Here is a 21,084-nt window from a genome sequence, read left to right on the forward strand (position 1 = left end):
CCTTTCTTGTATCATTCCATACTCCCATTGCATGCCTCAGTATTATTAATGGTTACTGGTGTTATTTTGGACACTTTGTGCATGTAAGTATTTTCCGGATGGAGGCAGTTGACTTTGTCCTGTGCAGGAAATGAAACAATAAAAACATAAATAAACGGTGATGGCTTTTTAACAGTTAAGTTACCTCAATCAGCAGATGTAGTTTTTATTGTAATAGGTAAAGGTGCTTAAATATTGAAATGAACACTCCTTAGTGCCATTTAGTGGTGAGTAGATTCATGGCGCTTGCCCCCAGGGGTTGTTTGTGTGCGCAAACATTTGCTAAACCAGTTCAAAGGTTGACACACAGTACACTTGTGGTTTAACTAAACCAACCTTTGCTAAACCTGTTCAAAGGCAGACACAAAGTTGTGTATAAGCATGGTGGTACATGTATAAGTAAACTAAAACATATTGGTTTCAACATCAAATCGTAATTCTTAAGGTAGAAATTGATGAGTAGGCCATGCTTTATTTATAAACAAACTGCTAAATTATACAAACAAAAGATACCTCAATATGGTTCTCTTAAGAAATAAAACTTATAAAAGTTCCAGTGGAGAGCCATACTGATAAATCACAATTGGGATAATGAGATTACCAACATAGTGTACCAGAAATGAAAAGGATTTCTCACACAAAACAGCTGAGTAGACAATTGCTGCCAACTCTGTTTGCAAAACATTGAGTGTTTTGGCAAAGAATGCTATACTTTTCACATTATTGTGAATGGTGCCCATAAGTCTATTTCACTCACTTTAAGTGAGCCACCGTAGAGCCACTATATCACATTTTCCATAACCGACAGCTTCAGAAATTGAGCTTAGATGTCTTCTTATCAAAAATGAGTTAATTTGACTTGCTTGAATTTGAATGTTGTTAGATAAAGGTTTCTTTATGGTAGAAGTAGTACTTGCAATAGGATTAAGAATTGTGGGCTTTACCCAACACTAGTGTGTGATAAGTACACATGTTCTCAAAATTCCATCCCTGTGGAGTATTCTTTTATTCTGTCCTTTGTCCCTGCACATCGTTTTCAAAAAAGATTTTGTAAACAAATTTCCTTGTGCGTCACTTAAAAGGTTCAGTTTTAAAAGGAACATCCACAATTTCTTATGTAACTTTATGCTTAAAGGAACACCTTGCCTTGGATCGGTCGAGTTGGTCTTGGAAAAGCGTTTGTAACCGTTTGTTATAAAATGTATATGGTTAGAAGATGATTTAAAAGTAGAATACAATGATCCACACAAATTTGCCTAAAAATTACGTGGTTTTCCTTTTACTTTGCGAACTAACACGGTCGGCCATTTATGGGAGTCAAAAATTTAACTCCCATAAATGGCTGACTGTGTGAGTTGACGAGGTAAAAGAAAAACCACGCAATTTCGAGTGATACTTGTGTGGATCATTGTATTCTACTTATGCATTTTATAACAAATGGTTACAAATGCTAATCAAAGACCAACTTGACCGATCCAATGCAACGTGTTCCTTTAATGCGTTCTGGAACACCTAGTGTTGGTCAGGTGAAAAACACTTGAGCTCTAGTTTATTTTGTCCTTGTGGTCTCCACCAGGTACCAAAATGTATACTCATTGCGTCCTGGGTTTTTGAAGGTAGAAAGTTCACAGATGTACAACTCGGGAGGGATTCGAACTCGCCACCACTGATATGCTAGGAGTCTTTCCACCGAATTCTGCGCTTACGATCACGATTCCCTGCTTACGTGCAAGCGCCGAATTTCTGTGCTAGCCTTGTAAGCGTAGATTGCCTAGTAAACGCAGAGTACGCACGCGCAGAAGCCAAAATTCGCCTCTAACCCATGAAATACGCTTGCCGTAAGCACAGAATTCCCTGCTTCCGTAAGCGCCGGTTTTGTGCTTACGGTAAGCAGAGCCATGAAATTGGGCCCTACTTAGCTCATTGTTTGGGGTTGGGGTTTGAATCCCAATTAGTATACAGTGCTAATATCACACATTGGTGTAGGGTTAAAAAACAAAATAATAGACATAAACTTAACATACGTCAATTTGTAAAGTAACTCCTGCATGTGGTACATGATGATATTGACCTTTTTTTCTCTCTTTGTCTTTGCTTGTTTTTTGTTGGGTTACCATGGCAACTGAATGTGTCTGTTAAAAAATAGTTTCTTGAGTACGTGCATGTGAATGTTGTCTCGATGATTATTTATTTTAATTTCCGTTCACTGTTTGCACGACTGCATGCACTCTGAAGCACTTTCAATATTTAACAAAAGCAAATGATATCAGTGCATTTCTAATGCGTTAACAATGAATACCTTTTTGTAAACAAGTAGTTTGCAAAAAAAACAAGCTTGGATTGCTGTGCTTAAGTGTATTTAAAGGAACACGTTGCCTTGGATCGGACGAGTTGGTCAAAACAAAAGCGTTTGTAACCGTTTTTTACAAAATGCATCTGGTTGGAAAGATGTTTTAAAAGTAGAATACAATGATCCACACAAGTTTGCCTCGAAATTGCGTGGTTTTCCTTCTACTGTGCGAACTAACATGGTCGGCCATTTATGGGAGTCAAACTTTTGACCCCCATAAATGGCCGACGTGTTAGTCGACGAGGTAAAAGGAAAACCACGCAATTTCGAGGCATGTTTGTGTGGATCATTGTATTCTACTTTTACAACATCTTTCTACCCATATGCATTTTATAAAAAACGGTTACAAACGCTTTTCAAAGACCAACTCGACCGATCCAAGGCAACGTGTTCCTTTAAACCTCTTACTTCTAATGCGGAACGAGCTTAGACAGTATTAGACATTTCTACTAAAAGTCAAAACTTAATAACTTAACACCTATGTTTCAACACTCAAATAATCCAACACCCCTAGTATAATCATCTAATCCTTACGCTAACCCTATTTCCAACGTGTAAACCACAAGTGTTTACACTATCTTGGAGTGCCGGAGTATGTCACCGTTTACAGTTTCTCAAGTTTGCTTCGACATGCACAGGCACTTCTACATGACTATAACCAATCAAATAACACCAGTTTATTTTCCTTAACTAATTATAGTATTATTTTTAGCGTAAGTTTTATAGTTCTCTTCATTGTTTAACTAATTATCGATGCACTGCCCATTTTTTCGGCCGAAAAAGTGGTTAAACATTGATTTAAAATGTTTTCGAAACTTTACGTAACGACGTAAGTCCACTTGTTCGAGATTTCTTGTGTAATTGATACAACACTGTCGCAATAAATGTTGTGCAAGTGAACTTCGAGCATAGGAAGTTGCAGACAATTATTTGAGATACTGAAACAAAAAGGGCTTAGAAAGTGGATTATTTTCTCACATTTCCAGCAGCCATACTGCTCAAGGAGTATATAAAAAGTTTGTACAAGCACCACGGTGTTAATTGTGACACACAAGAAAGTTAATTATGTCTTTGAAACGGTATCTGTTGAAATTCTTTCAGAGGAAAGTTCAAAACTTTTAAAGGCAAAAAAAAAAAATGGGCAATGCAATGTCACTTAGTTTTTACTCTTGCAGGATCTCATTCTGCACGGACGTAGGTGAAACACGTCCAGCCATTAACAGTTATCACCTAACACTTTACATGTTTTTGCTTCAGTTATCTTTTAGAAGTTGACACAAACAATAAACTAAAAGTAGCTTTCGTTAACGTCATGTACTAACCACTTACTTTCATGCAGCTTTAACTTCTACAAGCCATTTCTACGAACTACAAACCACGCCTACATTAACCATTTTAGTGTGTGTTTGTGTGTGCTTTGCACTAACTTTTGAATTCATCAAGTGTGGTAAATAACTTGTATAATTAACAATACCTTAATAAATACACAGCTGGCTTAACCATTTCATTGACCATGCTTGAAATATTATCTGGTATATTTTACATGGCTTTTAACTATTAAACATTACCTGTTTGCACTGTTGAGCCAATCAGATGTGTGTATTTTATCATTTACATATTCAAATCACTTACTAGTCGTTCAAAACAAATCACTTATATCCATATTCCTCAACACAAGTAAATATGACTGTGATCATTGTCAGATTTTAATTTTAGAGGAAAGTAAATCAAAACTATGTCAAATGACCGTCAAAGTAGTTTGAATTACAAAGATCTTGCCAGAAATACACTGCTTAAGAAAAAAAGTGCAGAAAACATGAGGAAAATACACTATGACCTTCATAGAGAAAACTTCTTTTTATAAGTGGGCCGATTTTTTTGTACTTCATCTCTCAAGATAAGACTCGCCCATTTGTCTGGACTTGTAAGTCTGACCTGTAAAGAACCACTCCATCCATTTCACTCACATGTTTTCATTAACACATAATCAGAATAGCCCCCCCCCCAAAAAAAAAAAAAAAAAAAAAAAAAAACCAAAAAAAACCCATACATCAGTTATCTTACTGATTTGTTAATCATTTCTATTTGCTAATCCTATCTCCTTTTTAAAATTTGTATAATAGCGCCCGGAAGCTACCCATTCCCTACCATCGCCCAGAGCCTACTAGCCCCTCAATCAGCGAGAGCTCCTACTTCTCTTATGACAGCCACCACAGCTACAGTCACTCTCCCTCCAGGTCCCCTTCACGCTCCCCTAGAGGGTCCAGATCCCGGTCAAGGTCCCGCAGTCAAAGCCAGAGCTACTACAGTAGAAGTAGTTATGAACGGTGACACCTGGCTAGACTCGAGGAACCAATTTCATAGAGTTGCTTTCAACAAGAAGTGTTTGGTGCTAAGTACAGACAATATGTGTAAGCAGAAGCACTTTGAACCAGCCAACATGCCATGTTGTGTACTTATCAAGCAAGTGAATACGTAGTGCCCTCTATAGTTTTCCCAGGAGAGGCTATGTTAGCAGTTAATTATGGGGGGGGGGGGGGTTGAACAAAGTTTGCCCTCAGGCCCGCCCAACACCTGATCCCAAGTGAATTCTAAGTTTGCAAAGCAGCAAGACCGTTTTTCTGGTGAATGATTTTTACATTCGTTTGAGCCATTTCAAACTTCAAAACTACTGCTGGAAAGTGAAAATGTGATTTGTTTTGCTGATCTATTTGGGTAAATAGCCTTTTGTGGGGGCAACTGTAGAAGGCGCACCAGCTCACCCATATTGACAGTTCCTGCTGCCAAGCAGCTCTATGAAATTGGATCCATGTTTCCGAACTACCTTTGATAAAAGAAGCTTGTCATTGATTTGTTTGAAATTCTAAGGTTTTCAAGATTCCTTGTTTTGTACAACTTTTTGAGTTTGGTCTTTCATGTCCATGATAAACTTCTTTTGTTAGGGGTAGCTCTGTTTTTACTCTCTCATATTTCACCAAAATATGGTTAAATTTATTAAACCACTGCAAGTTAACTTTTTTTCACCCAGAATTTCTGTGAGAAACTGATCGAAGGGTTGCCTTTGTAAGTTTTGCAAACAAAACTTGAATTGAAAGTCTAAACTTAAATGTGGAGCAGCTGGTTTAATATTCTTGCCCAATGATTTATTATTATTATATTGAAAAATGAGAGCGGAACTATATTTACTGTGGCTTTTTCCTAAAATCACCCTGCTTTAATTTGGCAGCTGTATGTACAGAGCTTTTCAACAAAAATATTGTTGTGCTTTTAATAAATTAAGCAAATTTTTTAACATTCAGTTTTTCCTTAAAGGAACTTGGATTTTTAGATTTTTGGAAAAAGCCACATTTTGACCGGGATCTGTGCAAGAAAAATTTACCTGAAATAATAATTCAGGATAAGTTATGCCAACATGCAGTGTTATATAATCTTTTCAAAAGTCTTTATTTATTGACCAAATCGGATTTGATGTTTACATTCCTTTTATGAAAGCTGTTACTGCCAAATGTTTATCAGGACTCTAAAATGGAAGGTTGTGAGTAGTTTTCCATGTGTAGGAAAGGGAAATAGACATGTTCTTCTTTGAGAATGACCAAAACTATGATTTTGCTTCATCAAAACAAATGCAAACATTTGATAGAATGTGAAATCATTTACCTGCAAATTAATAGTGTACTTGAGTTAAAACACTGCAATTCTTTGATTTTAAGGAATATTTTAACATCAACATAAGTGAAATAGGAGCTAAAATATGCTGTTCTTGTTTCACCCTATTCTTAAAGTTGTTAATAAGTCATATTTAAATGAATTTTTTTATTGTTCATTAAATGTCTTGTATTAATTCAGAATTTTTTTAATTACTGATTGTATTACTCTTAGTTTTTTTTGTTTTTTTTGTACATCTTGAGTCGGTATTTTGTTTCTAATCATTCCAGAATATCGAGTAAGGTTTGCAATGGCGACACGAACATTCTGAAACATTTTTGTTGTTGAAAACTTTGATCTTGAAGTTTTCATCCTTCAAATGAAACTTGAAGCAACACATAATAAACAACTTTCTGAAAAAGAGTGTGAGAAAAATACTTTAATGGGAACCTACCGAGAGAAAATCACTTGGTAGTTATTCAAATATGCATGTTTTAATTATTAGTGTTTTATATATTAGTGTGAACAATATTATTTTATCATCAATGTTATCTTAGGGACAATTTTTTAGCAGGTTTTTGTTTTCTTCAGATTTGCCACTATACCAGAAGTTCTAAAAGTCTGTGTTTTATATTTTCAATTTTTAGCAAGTGGGAAGACTAAAAATGCAGCCTGAACCCAACGAGGGGTTGGATACATGTTTCTTATAGAGGGAGTCTTTAATGAGCCTAACAATCCCCATTTTTAAAAATTTTTGATTGAAATCTTACCAAAGGGGACTTTTCTCAAAATAGAAAGCATTTGAACTAACTGAAACCAAGTTTGTTTTTAAGTTTTTTAAATATTTGTTAAGATATTTGTATCATGACCATCGGAGGTCTTTTGCTTTCATGACACTTCAATTGGGAAGTCCATTTTCTGAAGTCTTTTTAGCAGTCTTCGGCTCGCCAAGAATTGTAATATTTGGAGTGGGAGGAGCATATGGCTCTGTTTGTGGAAGGTGTTTAAGACTCTCTCTGAGGCATGTATGCAGGCTGCTATTGTATGAGAGCGGAGTGACAACCCGATTGTGCCATCATCGGTGCAATTGGTTGCTACAGTGTATTAAAGCAATACAAAATGTGTAAATAAAAGCACACTTACGTAGGAATAGAAACTGTTTCAGCCAGTTAAATCTATATAATTCTTTTTTTTTTCACGAACTAAACCATTGTTTGTTTATTATTTTATCTCGAACGATGACTAATAGGCCTTCTGCATACATTTGTGGACCTGTTATCTCTTAATTCTTCAAAAAACATTCATAGACTTTTTAAACAACTTTTTAAGTGTTTCATTTGTTGACATAAGTTGAGCATTTTTTTGTTAATTTATTTTAGTAAAACCTGTTTACTTTGCAAACCTCCCTTTTCAGCTCAACATTTTATGATGTTAAGCATTGGTGAATCAATTAAAAGTAGTAAAAAGAACAAGTTTAACCCCTTGCAGTTTTTTTTACAACAAATCCTGGCTCAAACAGACCCATTTTAAAAAAGTTGGCCGAAAAGCAAAATTGTCCCAATATTAGTCAAAAGAACAAGATTATCCCTTGCACTTTATTTTACAAAAAATCCTGGCTTAAAAAGGCTCATTTAAAAAAAAAAATCCCCAAAATAATGGGTCCCAAATCTGTCCAAAGAACAAGTTTAACAAAGTTTTTTTAACAAATAATCCTGGCTCAAAAGGCCTATTAAAAAAATAAAAAAAATAAAATTGTATCAGAATTTAAAAATGGCCGATAAATAAATTGGTCAAAATCTTTCAAAACAACAAGTTTAACCCCTTGCAGTTTTTTAAACAAAAAATACTTGCTCAAAAAGGCCCATTTTAAAAAATTGGCCGAAAAATAAAATGGTCCCAAGCCAGTCAAAAGAACAAGTTTAACCCCTTGCAGTTTTTTGAACAAAAAATCCTGGCTCAAAAAGGCCCATTTTTAAAAATTGGCCGAAAAATAAAATTGTCCCAAACCAGTCAAAAGAAGAAGTTTAACCCCTTGCAGTTTTTTTTAACAAAAAATCCTGGTTTGAAAAGGCCCATTTTTTTAAAATTGGCTGAAAAAAATACTGGTCCCAAATCAATCAAGAGAACAAGTTTAACCCCTTGCAGTTTTTTGAACAAGAAATCCTGGCTCAAAAAGGCCCATTTTAAAATATTGGCCGAAAAATAAAATGGTCCCAAACCAGTCAAAAGAACAAGTTTAACCCCTTGCAGTATTTTTAACCAAAAATTCTGGCTCAAAAAGGCTCATTTTTAAAAATTGGCCGAAAAAAATAAAATGGTCCCAAACCTTTCAAAAGAACAAGTTTAACCCCTTGCAGTATTTTTAACAAAAAATCCTGGCTCAAAAAGGCCCATTTTTAAAAGTTGGCCGAAAAATAAAATGGTCCCAAATCTTTCAAAAGAATAAGTTTAACCCCTTGCAGTATTTTTAAACAAAAATCCTGGCTCAAAAAGGCTCATTTTTAAAAATTGGCCGAAAAATAAAATTGTCCCAAATCTTTCAAAAAAACAAGTTTAACCCCTTGCAGTATTTTTAACCAAAAATCCTGGCTCAAAAAGGCCCATTTTTAAAAATTGGCCGAAAAATAAAATGGTCCCAAATCTTTCAAAAGAACAAGTTTAACCCCTTGCAGTATTTTTAACCAAAAATCCTGGCTCAAAAAGGCCCATTTTTTAAAATTGGCCGAAAAATAAAATTGTTCCAAATCTTTCGAAAGAACAAGTTTAACCCCTTGCAGTATTTTTAACCAAAAATCCTGGCTCAAAAAGGCCCATTTTTAAAAATTGGCCGAAAAATAAAATGGTCCCAAATCTTTCAAAAGAACAAGTTTTACCCCGTGCAGTATTTTTAACAAAAGATCCTGGCTCAAAAAGGCCCATTTTTAAAAATTGGCCGAAAAATAAAATAGTCCAAAATCTTTCAAAAGATCAAGTTTAACCCCTTGCAGTATTTTTAACCAAAAATCCTGGCTCAAAAAGGGCCTTTTTTAAAAATTGGCCGAAAAATAAAATTGTCCCAAATCTTTCGAAAGAACAAATTTAACCCCTTGCAGTATTTTTAACCAAAAATCCTGGCTCGAAAAGGCCCATTTTTAAAAATTGGCCGAAAAATAACATGGTCCCAAATCTTTCAAAAGAACAAGTTTAACCCCTTGCAGTACTTTTAAACAAAAATCCTGGCTCAAAAAGGGCCTTTTTTAAAAATTGGCCGAAAAATAAAATTGTCCCAAATCTTAAAAAAAAACAAATTTAACCCCTTGCAGTATTTTTAACAAAAAATCCTGGCTCAAAAAGGCCCATTTTTAAAAGTTGGCCGAAAAATAAAATGGTCCCAAATCTTTCAAAAGAATAAGTTTAACCCCTTGCAGTATTTTTAAACAAAAATCCTGGCTCAAAAAGGCTCATTTTTAAAAGTTGGCCGAAAAATAAAATTGTCCCAAATCTTTCAAAAAAACAAGTTTAACCCCTTGCAGTATTTTTAACCAAAAATCCTGGCTCAAAAAGGCCCATTTTTAAAAATTGGCCGAAAAATAAAATGGTCCCAAATCTTTCAAAAGAACAAGTTTAACCCCTTGCAGTATTTTTAACCAAAAATCCTGGCTCAAAAAGGCCCATTTTTTAAAATTGGCCGAAAAATAAAATTGTCCCAAATCTTTCGAAAGAACAAGTTTAACCCCTTGCAGTATTTTTAACCAAAAATCCTGGCTCAAAAAGGGCCTTTTTTAAAAATTGGCCGAAAAATAAAATGGTCCCAAATCTTTCAAAAGAACAAGTTTTACCCCGTGCAGTATTTTTAACAAAAGATCCTGGCTCAAAAAGGCCCATTTTTAAAAATTGGCCGAAAAATAAAATAGTCCAAAATCTTTCAAAAGATCAAGTTTAACCCCTTGCAGTATTTTTAACCAAAAATCCTGGCTCAAAAAGGTCCTTTTTTTTTAAATTGATCGAAAAATAAAATGGTCCCAAATCTTTCAAAAGAATAAGTTTAACCCCTTGCAGTATTTTTAACCAAAAATCCTGGCTCGAAAAGGCCCATTTTTAAAAATTGGCCGAAAAATAACACGGTCCCAATTCTTTCAAAAGAACAAGTTTAACCCCTTGCAGTATTTTTAACCAAAAATCCTGGCTCAAAAAGGCCCATTATTAAAAATTGGCCGAAAAATAAAATGGTCCCAAATCTTTCAAAAGAATAAGTTTAACCCCTTGCAGTATTTTTAACCAAAAATCCTGGCTCGAAAAGGCCCATTTTTAAAAATTGGCCGAAAAATAACACGGTCCCAAATCTTTCAAAAGAACAAGTTTAACCCCTTGCAGTATTGGGAACCAAAAATCCTAGCTCAAAAAGGTCCTTTTTTTTATATTGACCGAAAAATAAAATGGTCCCAAATCTTTCAAAAGAATAAGTTTAACCCCTTGCAGTATTTTTAACCAAAATCCTGGCTCGAAAAGGCCCATTTTTAAAAATTGGCCGAAAAATAACACGGTCCCAAATCTTTCAAAAGAACAAGTTTAACCCCTTTCAGTATTTTTAACCAAAAATCCTGGCTCGAAAAGGCCCATTTTTAAAAATTGGCCGAAAAATAACACGGTCCCAAATCAATCAAGAGAACAAGTTTAACCCCTTGCAGTTTTTTGAACCAAAAATCCTGGCTCAAAAAGGCCCATTTTAAAATATTGGCCGAAAAATAAAATGGTCCCAAACCAGTCAAAAGAACAAGTTTAACCCCTTGCAGTATTTTTAACCAAAAATTCTGGCTCAAAAAGGCTCATTTTTAAAAATTGGCCGAAAAAAATAAAATGGTCCCAAACCTTTCAAAAGAACAAGTTTAACCCCTTACAGTATTTTTAACCAAAAATCCTGGCTCAAAAAGGCCCATTTTTAAAAGTTGGCCGAAAAATAAAATGGTCCCAAATCTTTCAAAAGAATAAGTTTAACCCCTTGCAGTATTTTTAACCAAAAATCCTGGCTCGAAAAGGCCCATTTTTAAAAATTGGCCGAAAAATAACACGGTCCCAAATCTTTCAAAAGAACAAGTTTAACCCCTTGCAGTATTTTTAACCAAAAATCCTGGCTCAAAAAGGCCCATTATTAAAAACTGGCCGAAAATTAAAATTGTCCCAAATCTTTCTAAAGAACAAATTTAACCCCTTGCAGTATTTTTAACCAAAAATCCTGGCTCAAAAAGGCCCATTTTTAAAAATTGGCCGAAAAATAAAACGGTCCCAAATCTTTCAAAAGAACAAGTTTAACCACTTGCAGTATTTTTAACCAAAAATCCTGGCTCGAAAAGGCACTTTTTTAAAAATTGGCCGAAAATATTATGGTCCCGAATCTTTCAAAAGAACAAGTTTAACCCCTTGCAGTATTGGGAACCAAAAATCCTAGCTCAAAAAGGTCCTTTTTTTTATATTGACCGAAAAATAAAATGGTCCCAAATCTTTCAAAAGAACAAGTTTAACCCCTTGCAGTATTTTTAACACAAAATCCTGGCTCAAAAAGGCCCATTTTTAAAAATTGGCCGAAAAATAAAATGGTCCCAAATCTTTCAAAAAAACAAGTTTAACCCCTTGCAGTATTTTTAACCAAATATCCTGGCTCAAAAAGGCCCATTTTTAAAAACTGGCCCAAAAATATTATGGTCCCAAATCTTTCAAAAGAACAAGTTTAACCTCTTGCAGTATTTTTAACCAAAAATCCTGGCTCAAAAAGGCCCATTTTTAAAAATTGGCCGAAAAATAAAATTGTTCTAAATCTTTCGAAAGAACAAATTTAACCCCTTGCAGTATTTTTAACACAAAATCCTGGCTCAAAAAGGCCCATTTTTAAAAATTGGCCGAAAAATAAAATGGTCCCAAATCTTTCAAAAAAACAAGTTTAACCCCTTGCAGTATTTTTAACCAAATATCCTGGCTCAAAAAGGCCCATTTTTAAAAACTGGCCCAAAATATTATGGTCCCAAATCTTTCAAAAGAACAAGTTTAACCTCTTGCAGTATTTTTAACCAAAAATCCTGGCTCAAAAAGGCCCATTTTTAAAAATTGGCCGAAAAATAAAATTGTTCTAAATCTTTCGAAAGAACAAATTTAACCCCTTGCAGTATTTTTAACCAAATATCCTGGCTCGAAAAGGCCCATTTTTAAAAATTGGCCGAAAAATAAAATGGTCCCAAAATCTTTCAAAAGAACAAGTTTAACCCCTTGCAGTATTTTTAACAAAAAATCCTGGCTCGAAAAGGCCCATTTTTAAAAATTGGCCGAAAAATAAAATTGTCCCAAATCTTTCAAAAGAACAAGTTTAACCCCTTGCAGTATTTGTAACCAAAAATCCTGGCTCAAAAAGGTCCTTTTTTTTTAAATTGATCGAAAAATAAAATGGTCCCAAATCTTTCAAAAGAATAAGTTTAACCCCTTGCAGTATTTTTAACCAAAAATCCTGGCTCGAAAAGGCCCATTTTTAAAAATTGGCCGAAAAATAACACGGTCCCAAATCTTTTAAAAGAACAAGTTTAACCCCTTGCAGTATTTTGAACCAAAAAACCCTGGCTCAAAAAGGCCCATTTTTAAAAACTGGCCGAAGAATAAAATGGTCCCAAATCTTTCAAAAGAACAAGTTTAACCCCTTGCAGTATTTTTAAACAAAAATCCTGGCTCGAAAAGGCCCATTTTTAAAAATTGGCAGAAAAATAACATGAACCCAAATCTTTCAAAAGAACAAGCTTAACCCTTTGCAGTATTTTTAACCAAAAATCCTGGCTAAAAAAGGCCCATTTTTAAAAACTGGCCGAAGAATAAAATGGTCCCAAATCTTTCAAAAGAACAAGTTTAACCCTTTGCAGTATTTTTAACCAAAAATCCTGGCTAAAAAAGGCCCATTTTTAAAAATTGGCCGAAAAATAAAATGGTCCCAAATCTTTCAAAAGAACAAGTTTAACCCCTTGCAGTATTTTTAACCAAAAATCCTGGCTCAAAAAGGCCCATTTTTAAAAATTGACCGAAAAATAAAATGATCCCAAATCTTTTAAAAGAACAAGTTTAACCCCTTGCAGTATTTTTAACCAAAAATCCTTGCTCAAAAAGGCCCATTTTTAAAAATTGGCCGAAAAATAAAATGGTCCCAAATCTTTCAAAAGAACAAGTTTAACCCCTTGCAGTATTTTTAACCAAAAATTCTGGCTCAAAAAGGCCCATTTTTAAAAATTGGCCTTAAAATAAAATGGTCCCAAATCTTTCAAAAGAACAAGTTTAACCCCTTGCAGTATTTTTAACCAAAAATCCTGGCTCAAAAAGGCCCATTTTTAAAAATTGACCGAAAAATAAAATGGTCCCAAATCTTTTAAAAGAACAAGTTTAACCCCTTGCAGTATTTTTAACCAAAAATCCGGCTCAAAAAGGCCCATTTTTAAAAATTGGCCGAAAAATAACACGGTCCCAAATCTTTCAAAAGCACAAGTTTAACCCCTTGCAGTATTTTTAACCAAAAATTCTGGCTCAAAAAGGCCCATTTTTAAAAATTGGCCGAAAAATAAAATGGTCCCAAATCTTTCAAAAGAACAAGTTTAACCCCTTGCAGTATTTTTAACCAAAAATCCTGGCTCAAAAAGGCCCATTATTAAAAACTGGCCGAAAAATAAAATTGTCCCAAATCTTTCGAAACAACAAATTTAACCAGTTGCAGTATTATTAACCAAAAATTCCTGGCTCATAAAGGCCCATTTTAAAATTTATCCGGACACTTCGGAAATAAGTATATATCACAGTTAACTTGTACTTCTTTTTTTGTAGACACAATTTGCTGTTCTAGAAATATCTATTGTGATTTGTGGTCATAATTATTTTTATGTCACCAAAATGTGATGAACTAAATGTTAAAGGCAGTGGACACTATTGGTAATTACTCAAAATAATTATTAGCATAAAACCTTTTTTGGTGACGAGTAATGGGGAGAGGTTGATGGTATAAAACATTGTGAGAAACGGCTCCCTCTGAAGTGCCATAGTTTTCGAGAAAGAAGTAATTTTCCACGAATTTGATTTCGAGACCTCAAGTTTAGAACTTGAGGTCTCGAAATCAACCATCTAAACGCACACAACTTCGTGTGAAGATAAGGGTGTTTTTTCTTTCACTCTTATCTCGCAAGTTCGATGACCGATTAAGCTCAAATTTTCACAGGTTTGTTATTTTATGTTGAGATACACCAACTGTGAAGGCTAGTCTTTGACAATTACCAATAGTGTCCACTGCCTTTAAGGATGCTCTGCCTTATGGGCTATGTTCTTATTCAGGAAACTCACTGTTAATGTAAATTGGACTGGAAAACTTAATTCATGTTGAGCAGATCTTTCAGTGACAATATGAGGAATGTTTTTGTAGCATTTAAAATTTCTAAATTTTATAAGCCAATTATAAATTCGCTACAAACTTGATTGTGATAGTGCTTTGATTGTGTAAACCAGGCACTTTGCAAGTCTGTTTTATTGTTATTGTTTAAGTGTTTGATTGGTTCCTCAGTGACACAAATGCATTGTAATTTAATAAAAAGTCACTGGCATTAATAAATTTTAATTGAAATATGCAACTACTTTCTGAAAGGTTTGATTTATTTGTGTTTGAATTATCAGTGTGTACAGTTTGCTACATTTTTGATTTTTTTTTTGCTTAGAGAAAGGACGATATAATCAATAACAACGACAGTGAAGTTCAAACTGCTCAATTTGCATATTTGCTGTTCTATAATTCAGGAATTATGTTCGTCCTATTCGAGTCAAATTTCAAATTTTTGTCCCGTAGAAAAGTACAAATAAAACAATTTTCATTAACAAAAGGATGAACAATCTAAAGAATCTAAATAAAATTGTTAGTCCTGGGCAATTTATAATGCCTTGCAACCATAATCTCATCTTGACAGTTTTTTAGGGAGAGAATTTCGAGGGGGGAAGCTTGATCACCATACTGCAACTGTTGTATTTTTTACGGGTGTTCCCAAATAAGCATTACCTTTCACTTTACTTAAAATATAAATCACATGGGATTCTGATTTCAGCCCATGCTAACTTACAAAATAAATTGCATAATATTGACCAATTATTTGCTTGTCTGGCTGGCTGGCATGAACATGGGAGCAAATGTGATCAACAGAGGGCCGCTCTCTGTCAGAACATAAAAGCTAATACAAAAAATTGGCATGTAAATATAATATTTAATGAACAACTTGGTAGTTTTGTTACAATTTCAACTCAACATTTTTTTAATAAGTAAACTACCAAACAAAATAAGAATAAGAACGGGATCTAAACTTGTGCCCTCTGGTGTTATCTGAAAGCTTTCAGGTTAAAAAAACGGCATCATAATGTTTTTCGGTTAACCGCAATGAATTTGATTATATAAAAATAACTTAGAACAAAATATTTCCTTTTTTTAAAAGACTCCCGCTTTTGTAACAAAAACTCCAGATGAAAACCCGCCCAGCTACAAGTTCTTTCACAACTAAATCCTTTGAGAAGGACTTGGTTTTGTTATGCAAACTAGTTCATAGCCCGGGAAGGCTTGATCATGTGACACGCAGAACAGGCCGGCTCTACTGGAAAGCAACATGGACGACGTCGAAGGATCTCCGTGGAATACTCGCCAACAAATTCACGTTTTCACAGATTTCCTCGAACACAACCGCCGCTAAAGTGTGTAGGTGAGTTAATTGATTGATTGTGGACATGTTGACAAAATTTGTAAGGATTTTGTCACCGTAGATTTGAGATAATTGGGCCATTAATGTTGGCTCAGTCGTTTCTTTCGCGATTTCTCGCCTTCTGTACAGCGGCCCCGTGCACGCTCGGACCGGAGTCTTGCTTGTGGTTGGGGTTTACTATGGTGACCCTGAAGGGACATCGCATGTCGCAAACGTGTGCGCATACGTATGCAATGTCGTGAACCAATTTGCGAATATGTGCGCACACGTATGCAATGTCGTGAAACAATTCGCGAATATGTGCGCACACGTATGCAATGTCGTGAAACAATTCGCAAATATGTGCGCACACGTATGCAATGTCGTAAAACATTTCGCGAATATGTGCGCATACGTATGCAATGTCGTGAAACAATTTGCGAATATGTGCGCACACGTATGCAATGTCGCGCACACGTATGCAATGTCGTGAAACAATTCGCGAATATGTGCGCACACGTATGCAATGTCGTAAAACAATTCGCGCATATGTGCGCATACGTATGCAATGTCGTGAAACAATTTGCGAATATGTGCGCACACGTATGCAATGTCGTGAAACAATTCGCGAATATATGTGCGCACATGAATGCAATGTCGTGAAACAATTCGCGAATATGTGCGCAGACGTATGCGAATTTGTTTGCAATGTCGTGAGTTTTATTGCATACCTTGTCGCATACCTTTGGGATGATGTCATAGTTGCGGTCAATTTGTTAGTGATCTAGGGAGTACGCAAATTGGCACTGGTTCCATTTTGTATACCAAATATACTTCATCAAGGCAGGAGCTTGGGTACCATGCAGGTACATTTTAGTGTGGCCATCTCTACACCAAGCTGAAGCTAGCCGCGAATTCTCAGCCGCCACGCCAGCCGCGAATTTCATTACCAAAGTAGTTTCACGAAGCGACAGGATTTCCTAACTAGCTGCTACAACTCCCCAGTTCATTAGGAATTTAATTGAAAGGTATGCGACAAGGTATGCAATAAAATTCACGACATTGCAAATAAATTCGCATACGTATGCGCACATATTCGCGCATTGTTTCACGACATTGCATACGTCTGCGCACATATTCGCGAATTGTTTCACGATATTGCATACGTGTGCGCACATATTCGTGATTTGTTTCACGACATTGCATACGTCTGCACACATATTCGCGAATTGTTTCACGACATTGCTTATGTGTGCGCACATATATGCCAATTGTTTCACGACATTGCATACGTGTGCGCACATATATGCGAATTGTTTCACGATATTGCATACGTGTGCGCACATATTCGCGAATTGTTTCACAACATTGCATACGTGTGCGCACATATTCGCGAATTGTTTCACGACATTGCATACGTGTGCGCACATATATGCAAATTGTTTCACGACATTGCATACGTGTGCACACACGTTTGCGATATGCGATGTCCCTTCAGGGCCACCATAGTTTACAGTACCTGCCTGGTGGTGTGGGTTTTCCTCATGGGTTTTTTTATCCACGTAAATAGCTAATAGTCTTTTCATCGTTGGTTGATGTTTCCATTGCTGCTTTGCCGTCTTATCATTCATATTCTGAAACTTGGTGATGTTTCTTGCAGGCAAAAAGTACACCGCTTTTTTGTTTAGTGTTTCTCAACAGAATCTTATTGAAATGCTTGTCTTCACCCGGAACCTCTATATAGTCCATGGCCAACGAAAAAAGGACCAAGTCAATTCAGTTTTGTTTTCCTCCAACAAACTGTTGACCTAGATCATCACTAGTTAAGATAATCTTCACACCAAGGTTATATCAATCATTTAACCAACCTTAAACCCCTATAAACAGACATGTACACGTTTTTAATTAGCTGTGAGTCTGATTAACTGTTGTTTATAACTCGTAATTTTTATTATATAATTTTTATTCCCCTTGCGCAATGTGTACTATGAAACACTGGACTCAATACTTATTTTTATTTTGTTTTCTTTAATTGTAGGTTATTGACAGACATGCCTTTGTCAACAGACTTCTACCTGTCCATCAAGAGAGGTTGCTAGATGCCCGAGGACTGGAGGAGAATGCAGCCCATCGTCAGCAGTCTCAGATTTTCTTACAGGTAAATCTTTTAGTATGAGAAACTTAACTAAGATTGCTGAACCTTTAATATCCTAGGAAATTGATAACATGTGAAAAATAAATTTAGCTGCCAAGATGAAAGTCATTCCGTTTGTGAGTGTGTGTATCAAACCTGGAACACTGCATGCTTCATTGATGTATGCGTTTAGACGCACTTCATTCTGCTCTACAAGATAGTCGCTTTTATAGCAACAAAGGGGTTGTTTACTATGTCATTATTTTAGTTTATTGCAATCATTTTTATTGTAAGGCACTTAAAGCCATTTGACCCTTTCGGTACAGAAAAAGAAAAAAAGTTCACAGATTTACACATAATTTTGAGGGTTTACAGAAGGTAATGGTGAAAGACTTCTCTTGAAATATAAGTCCATGAAATGCTTTACTTTTTGAGAAAACGGTAAAACAATATAAATTCTCGTTAGCGAGAATTACGGATTTATTTTAAACACATATCATGACACGGCGAAACGCGCGGAAACAAGAGTGGGTTTTCCCGTTTTTTTCTCCCGACTCCGATGACCGATTGAGCCTAAATTTTCACAGGTTTGTTGTTTTATATATAAGTTGTGAGACACGAAGTGTGGGACTTGGACAATACTGTTTACCGAAAGTGTATAATGGCTTTAAGAGTGTATGGAAAATGTAGGTATATCGTTTTTAATAATATTTTTATTTGATACAATCTATTGACTGATTTTGTTTTGTGTGTTTGCATTGTAGGTGCCTCGGCTTCAAATGTTGTGCTTGCAGAGCAGATTCATGAGTTTCAAGCGCCTTTCATCAGTTCATTGTCTAACCGTCGTCACTGTAGATGTGTAACAGTTATAATGCAGGTAAAAATTTCTTTGTATTATGTATATTTTGTACACCGTCGGCGTATAGTGGGCTGTTTTAGCAGCACTATGCCACAACACTCTGGGAAAAAAATTGGGAACTTGAGAACAGGTACAACATCAATTTAGTTTCCAAGATAAAAGTCATCCTGTTTTTAATTTTGTGTACCTCATTGCTTCAAAATCAGCACTCCATGATGGTTGCTGATGTCGCGTGAACTGGCATTTCACCCAGAATCTTTTGCAAGTTATTTTGATCACATGTGTATTGCGACATGCATTGGCTCTTGGTAATTTTTCAAGAAAAAAAAACATTTCCAATAGACAATATCAAATGATGCCACCACTCAAATACCTGCCCTATAATATGGCGCCTGTGAGTGAGTGTGGGTTCTTGTACGAGCGGGTGCCACAGAAATCAAACTGGGAACGCTGCGTGCTTCATTGATGTATGTGTTTAGACGCACTTACAGTCTGCCATACAAGATGGTCGCTTTCATAGCAACAAAGGGGTTCTTTACTATTATCATGATGAACTAAAACAATGACACAGTAAAGAACCCCTTCATTGATATGAAAGTGACTATCTTGCAGGGCAGAATGTAAGTGCGTCTAGTTTATCATGATAATTTTTATTGTAAGGTGCTTTACAGCATACAGAAAATGCCGGTATCGTTTTTAATTTTATTTATATTTGATACAATCTATTAACTGATTTTGTTTTGTGTGTTTACATTGTAGGTGCCTCGTCTTCGAATGTTGTGCTTGCAGAGCAGATTCCGGAGTTTCAAGTGCTTTCATCAGTTCATTGTCTAACCCTCGTCACTGTAGATGTGTAACAGTTATAATTCAGGTAAAAATTCCTTTGTATTACGTGTATTTTGTAAACCGTCGGCCTATAGTGGGCTGTTTTAGCAGCACTGTACCCCACCATCTTGCTTCAACAATCTGGGAAAAAATTTGGGAACTTGAAAACAGGTAAAAAATAAATTTAGCTGCCAAGATGAAAGTCATCCTGTTTTTAATTTTGCGAACCACATTGCTTAAAAATCAGCACTCCATGATAGTTGCTGATGTCATCACTCACATTTCACCCTGAGAATCCCTTGCAAGTTATTTTGATCATGTGTAGTGCAACATGCATATTGGCTGTTGGTAATTTTTCAAGAAAAAACATTTCCAATAGACCATACCAAATATGACGTCAAGACTCAAATACCTGCCCTACAACATTGTGTCTTTGAGCGAGTGTGTGTACTTGTGGGTGCCACAGAAATCAAACCGGGAACGCTGCGTGCTTCATTGATGTATGCGTTTAGACACATTTACGGTCTGCCATACAAGAAAGTCGCTTTCATAGCAACAACGGGGTTGTCAACTATGTCATTGTTTTAGTTCATTGTGATCACTTTTATTGCAAGGCGCTTAGAGCATTTTTAGTAATGCGCGGTATAGATATCATCATTAATAGTCTTTTTTTTTCAATATGATCTATTTGCTGATTTTGTTTTGTGTCCTTGCATTGTAGGTGCCTCGTCTTCAAATGTTGTTCTTGCAGAGCAGATTCCGGAGTTTCAAGCGCCTTTCATCAGTTCATTGTCTAACCCTCGTCACTGTAGATGTGTAAAAGTTATAATGCAGGTATAAATCACTTACGTATTACGTATATTTTGTACATCGTCGGCGTATAGTGGGCTGTTTTAGCAGCACTGTAACCCACCTACATGCCACAACACTCTGGGGACTTCATGCAGGCACCAGCCTAACCCAGATGAGTGGTTGTACCCTACAGATCAATTACAGTTTAATTATGATTATCATTTTTTATAACAAATATTTATTGTGAATTTCCCAACATTTTTGCTAAATGAAATGACTTATTTACATGCCCAGCTAATGTCTAGGATTATTGGAGCCAATTTTTTTTCACTAACCTTTGCTTTAGTTAGTAAAACATAATAAGGGGCAAACGAAAAACAGCTATAACCTTTACCTAGCTTTCACTTCACTCTGGGTTAACCTGAGTGGCATGTCTTTTGCCAAGTAAGCAAACACAGATTAAGCCTGCTCTATATAAAAAAGGACAGCTCGAACAGGGTTTAATCAACTGTTTTTAGGACATGGGATACTTAAATAGTGCACTAATTCAATTTGTTGATTTCAATGGTATTATACAAGGTTGATACATATGAATTAATAACTTTTAAACCTACACTAGAGTAAATTTTTGCCCATCGAGTCCTACTTTGTTTAACCAAAATCTGAAACTTAAGCATGCGCAACTTCTCAAAAAACCAAGACTAAAAACAACTTAATTGTTGACTTGTACAAATTAGGC

At 35.5% G+C, this 21,084-nt stretch overlaps 1 protein-coding gene and 1 long non-coding RNA gene across 10 annotated transcripts in view; both read left to right on the forward strand.

Annotated features, from left to right (window-relative positions):
• Nucleotides 1-8,381, forward strand: part of LOC139938914 (uncharacterized) — a 64,075-nt gene extending 55,694 nt beyond the window's left edge. For 3 of the 8 annotated variants that reach the window (XM_071934579.1, XM_071934580.1, XM_071934581.1), the window contains exon 14: nucleotides 4,513-8,381. In XM_071934579.1, coding sequence (XP_071790680.1) covers nucleotides 4,513-4,720 — 208 coding nt within the window. In that variant the 3' untranslated portion in view covers nucleotides 4,721-8,381. The remainder of the gene's footprint in view (nucleotides 1-4,512) is intronic. The other 5 variants (XM_071934582.1, XM_071934583.1, XM_071934584.1 and 2 more) reach the window with 5 other exon arrangements.
• Nucleotides 8,382-15,615: 7,234 nt separating this feature from the next.
• Nucleotides 15,616-20,843, forward strand: LOC139938534 (uncharacterized). Of its 2 annotated transcripts, none has more exons than XR_011786165.1 (5): nucleotides 15,616-15,756; nucleotides 17,774-17,893; nucleotides 18,634-18,746; nucleotides 19,488-19,599; nucleotides 20,275-20,843. It is a non-coding gene; the product is annotated as an uncharacterized lncRNA (long non-coding RNA). The 2 variants fall into 2 exon arrangements; XR_011786164.1 differs by having other exon boundaries at nucleotides 18,664-18,746.
• The last annotated feature ends 241 nt before the right edge of the window (nucleotides 20,844-21,084 follow it).

This window comes from Asterias amurensis, chromosome 6 (assembly GCF_032118995.1).
Source record: "Asterias amurensis chromosome 6, ASM3211899v1".
Lineage (NCBI taxonomy): Eukaryota > Metazoa > Echinodermata > Asteroidea > Forcipulatida > Asteriidae > Asterias > Asterias amurensis.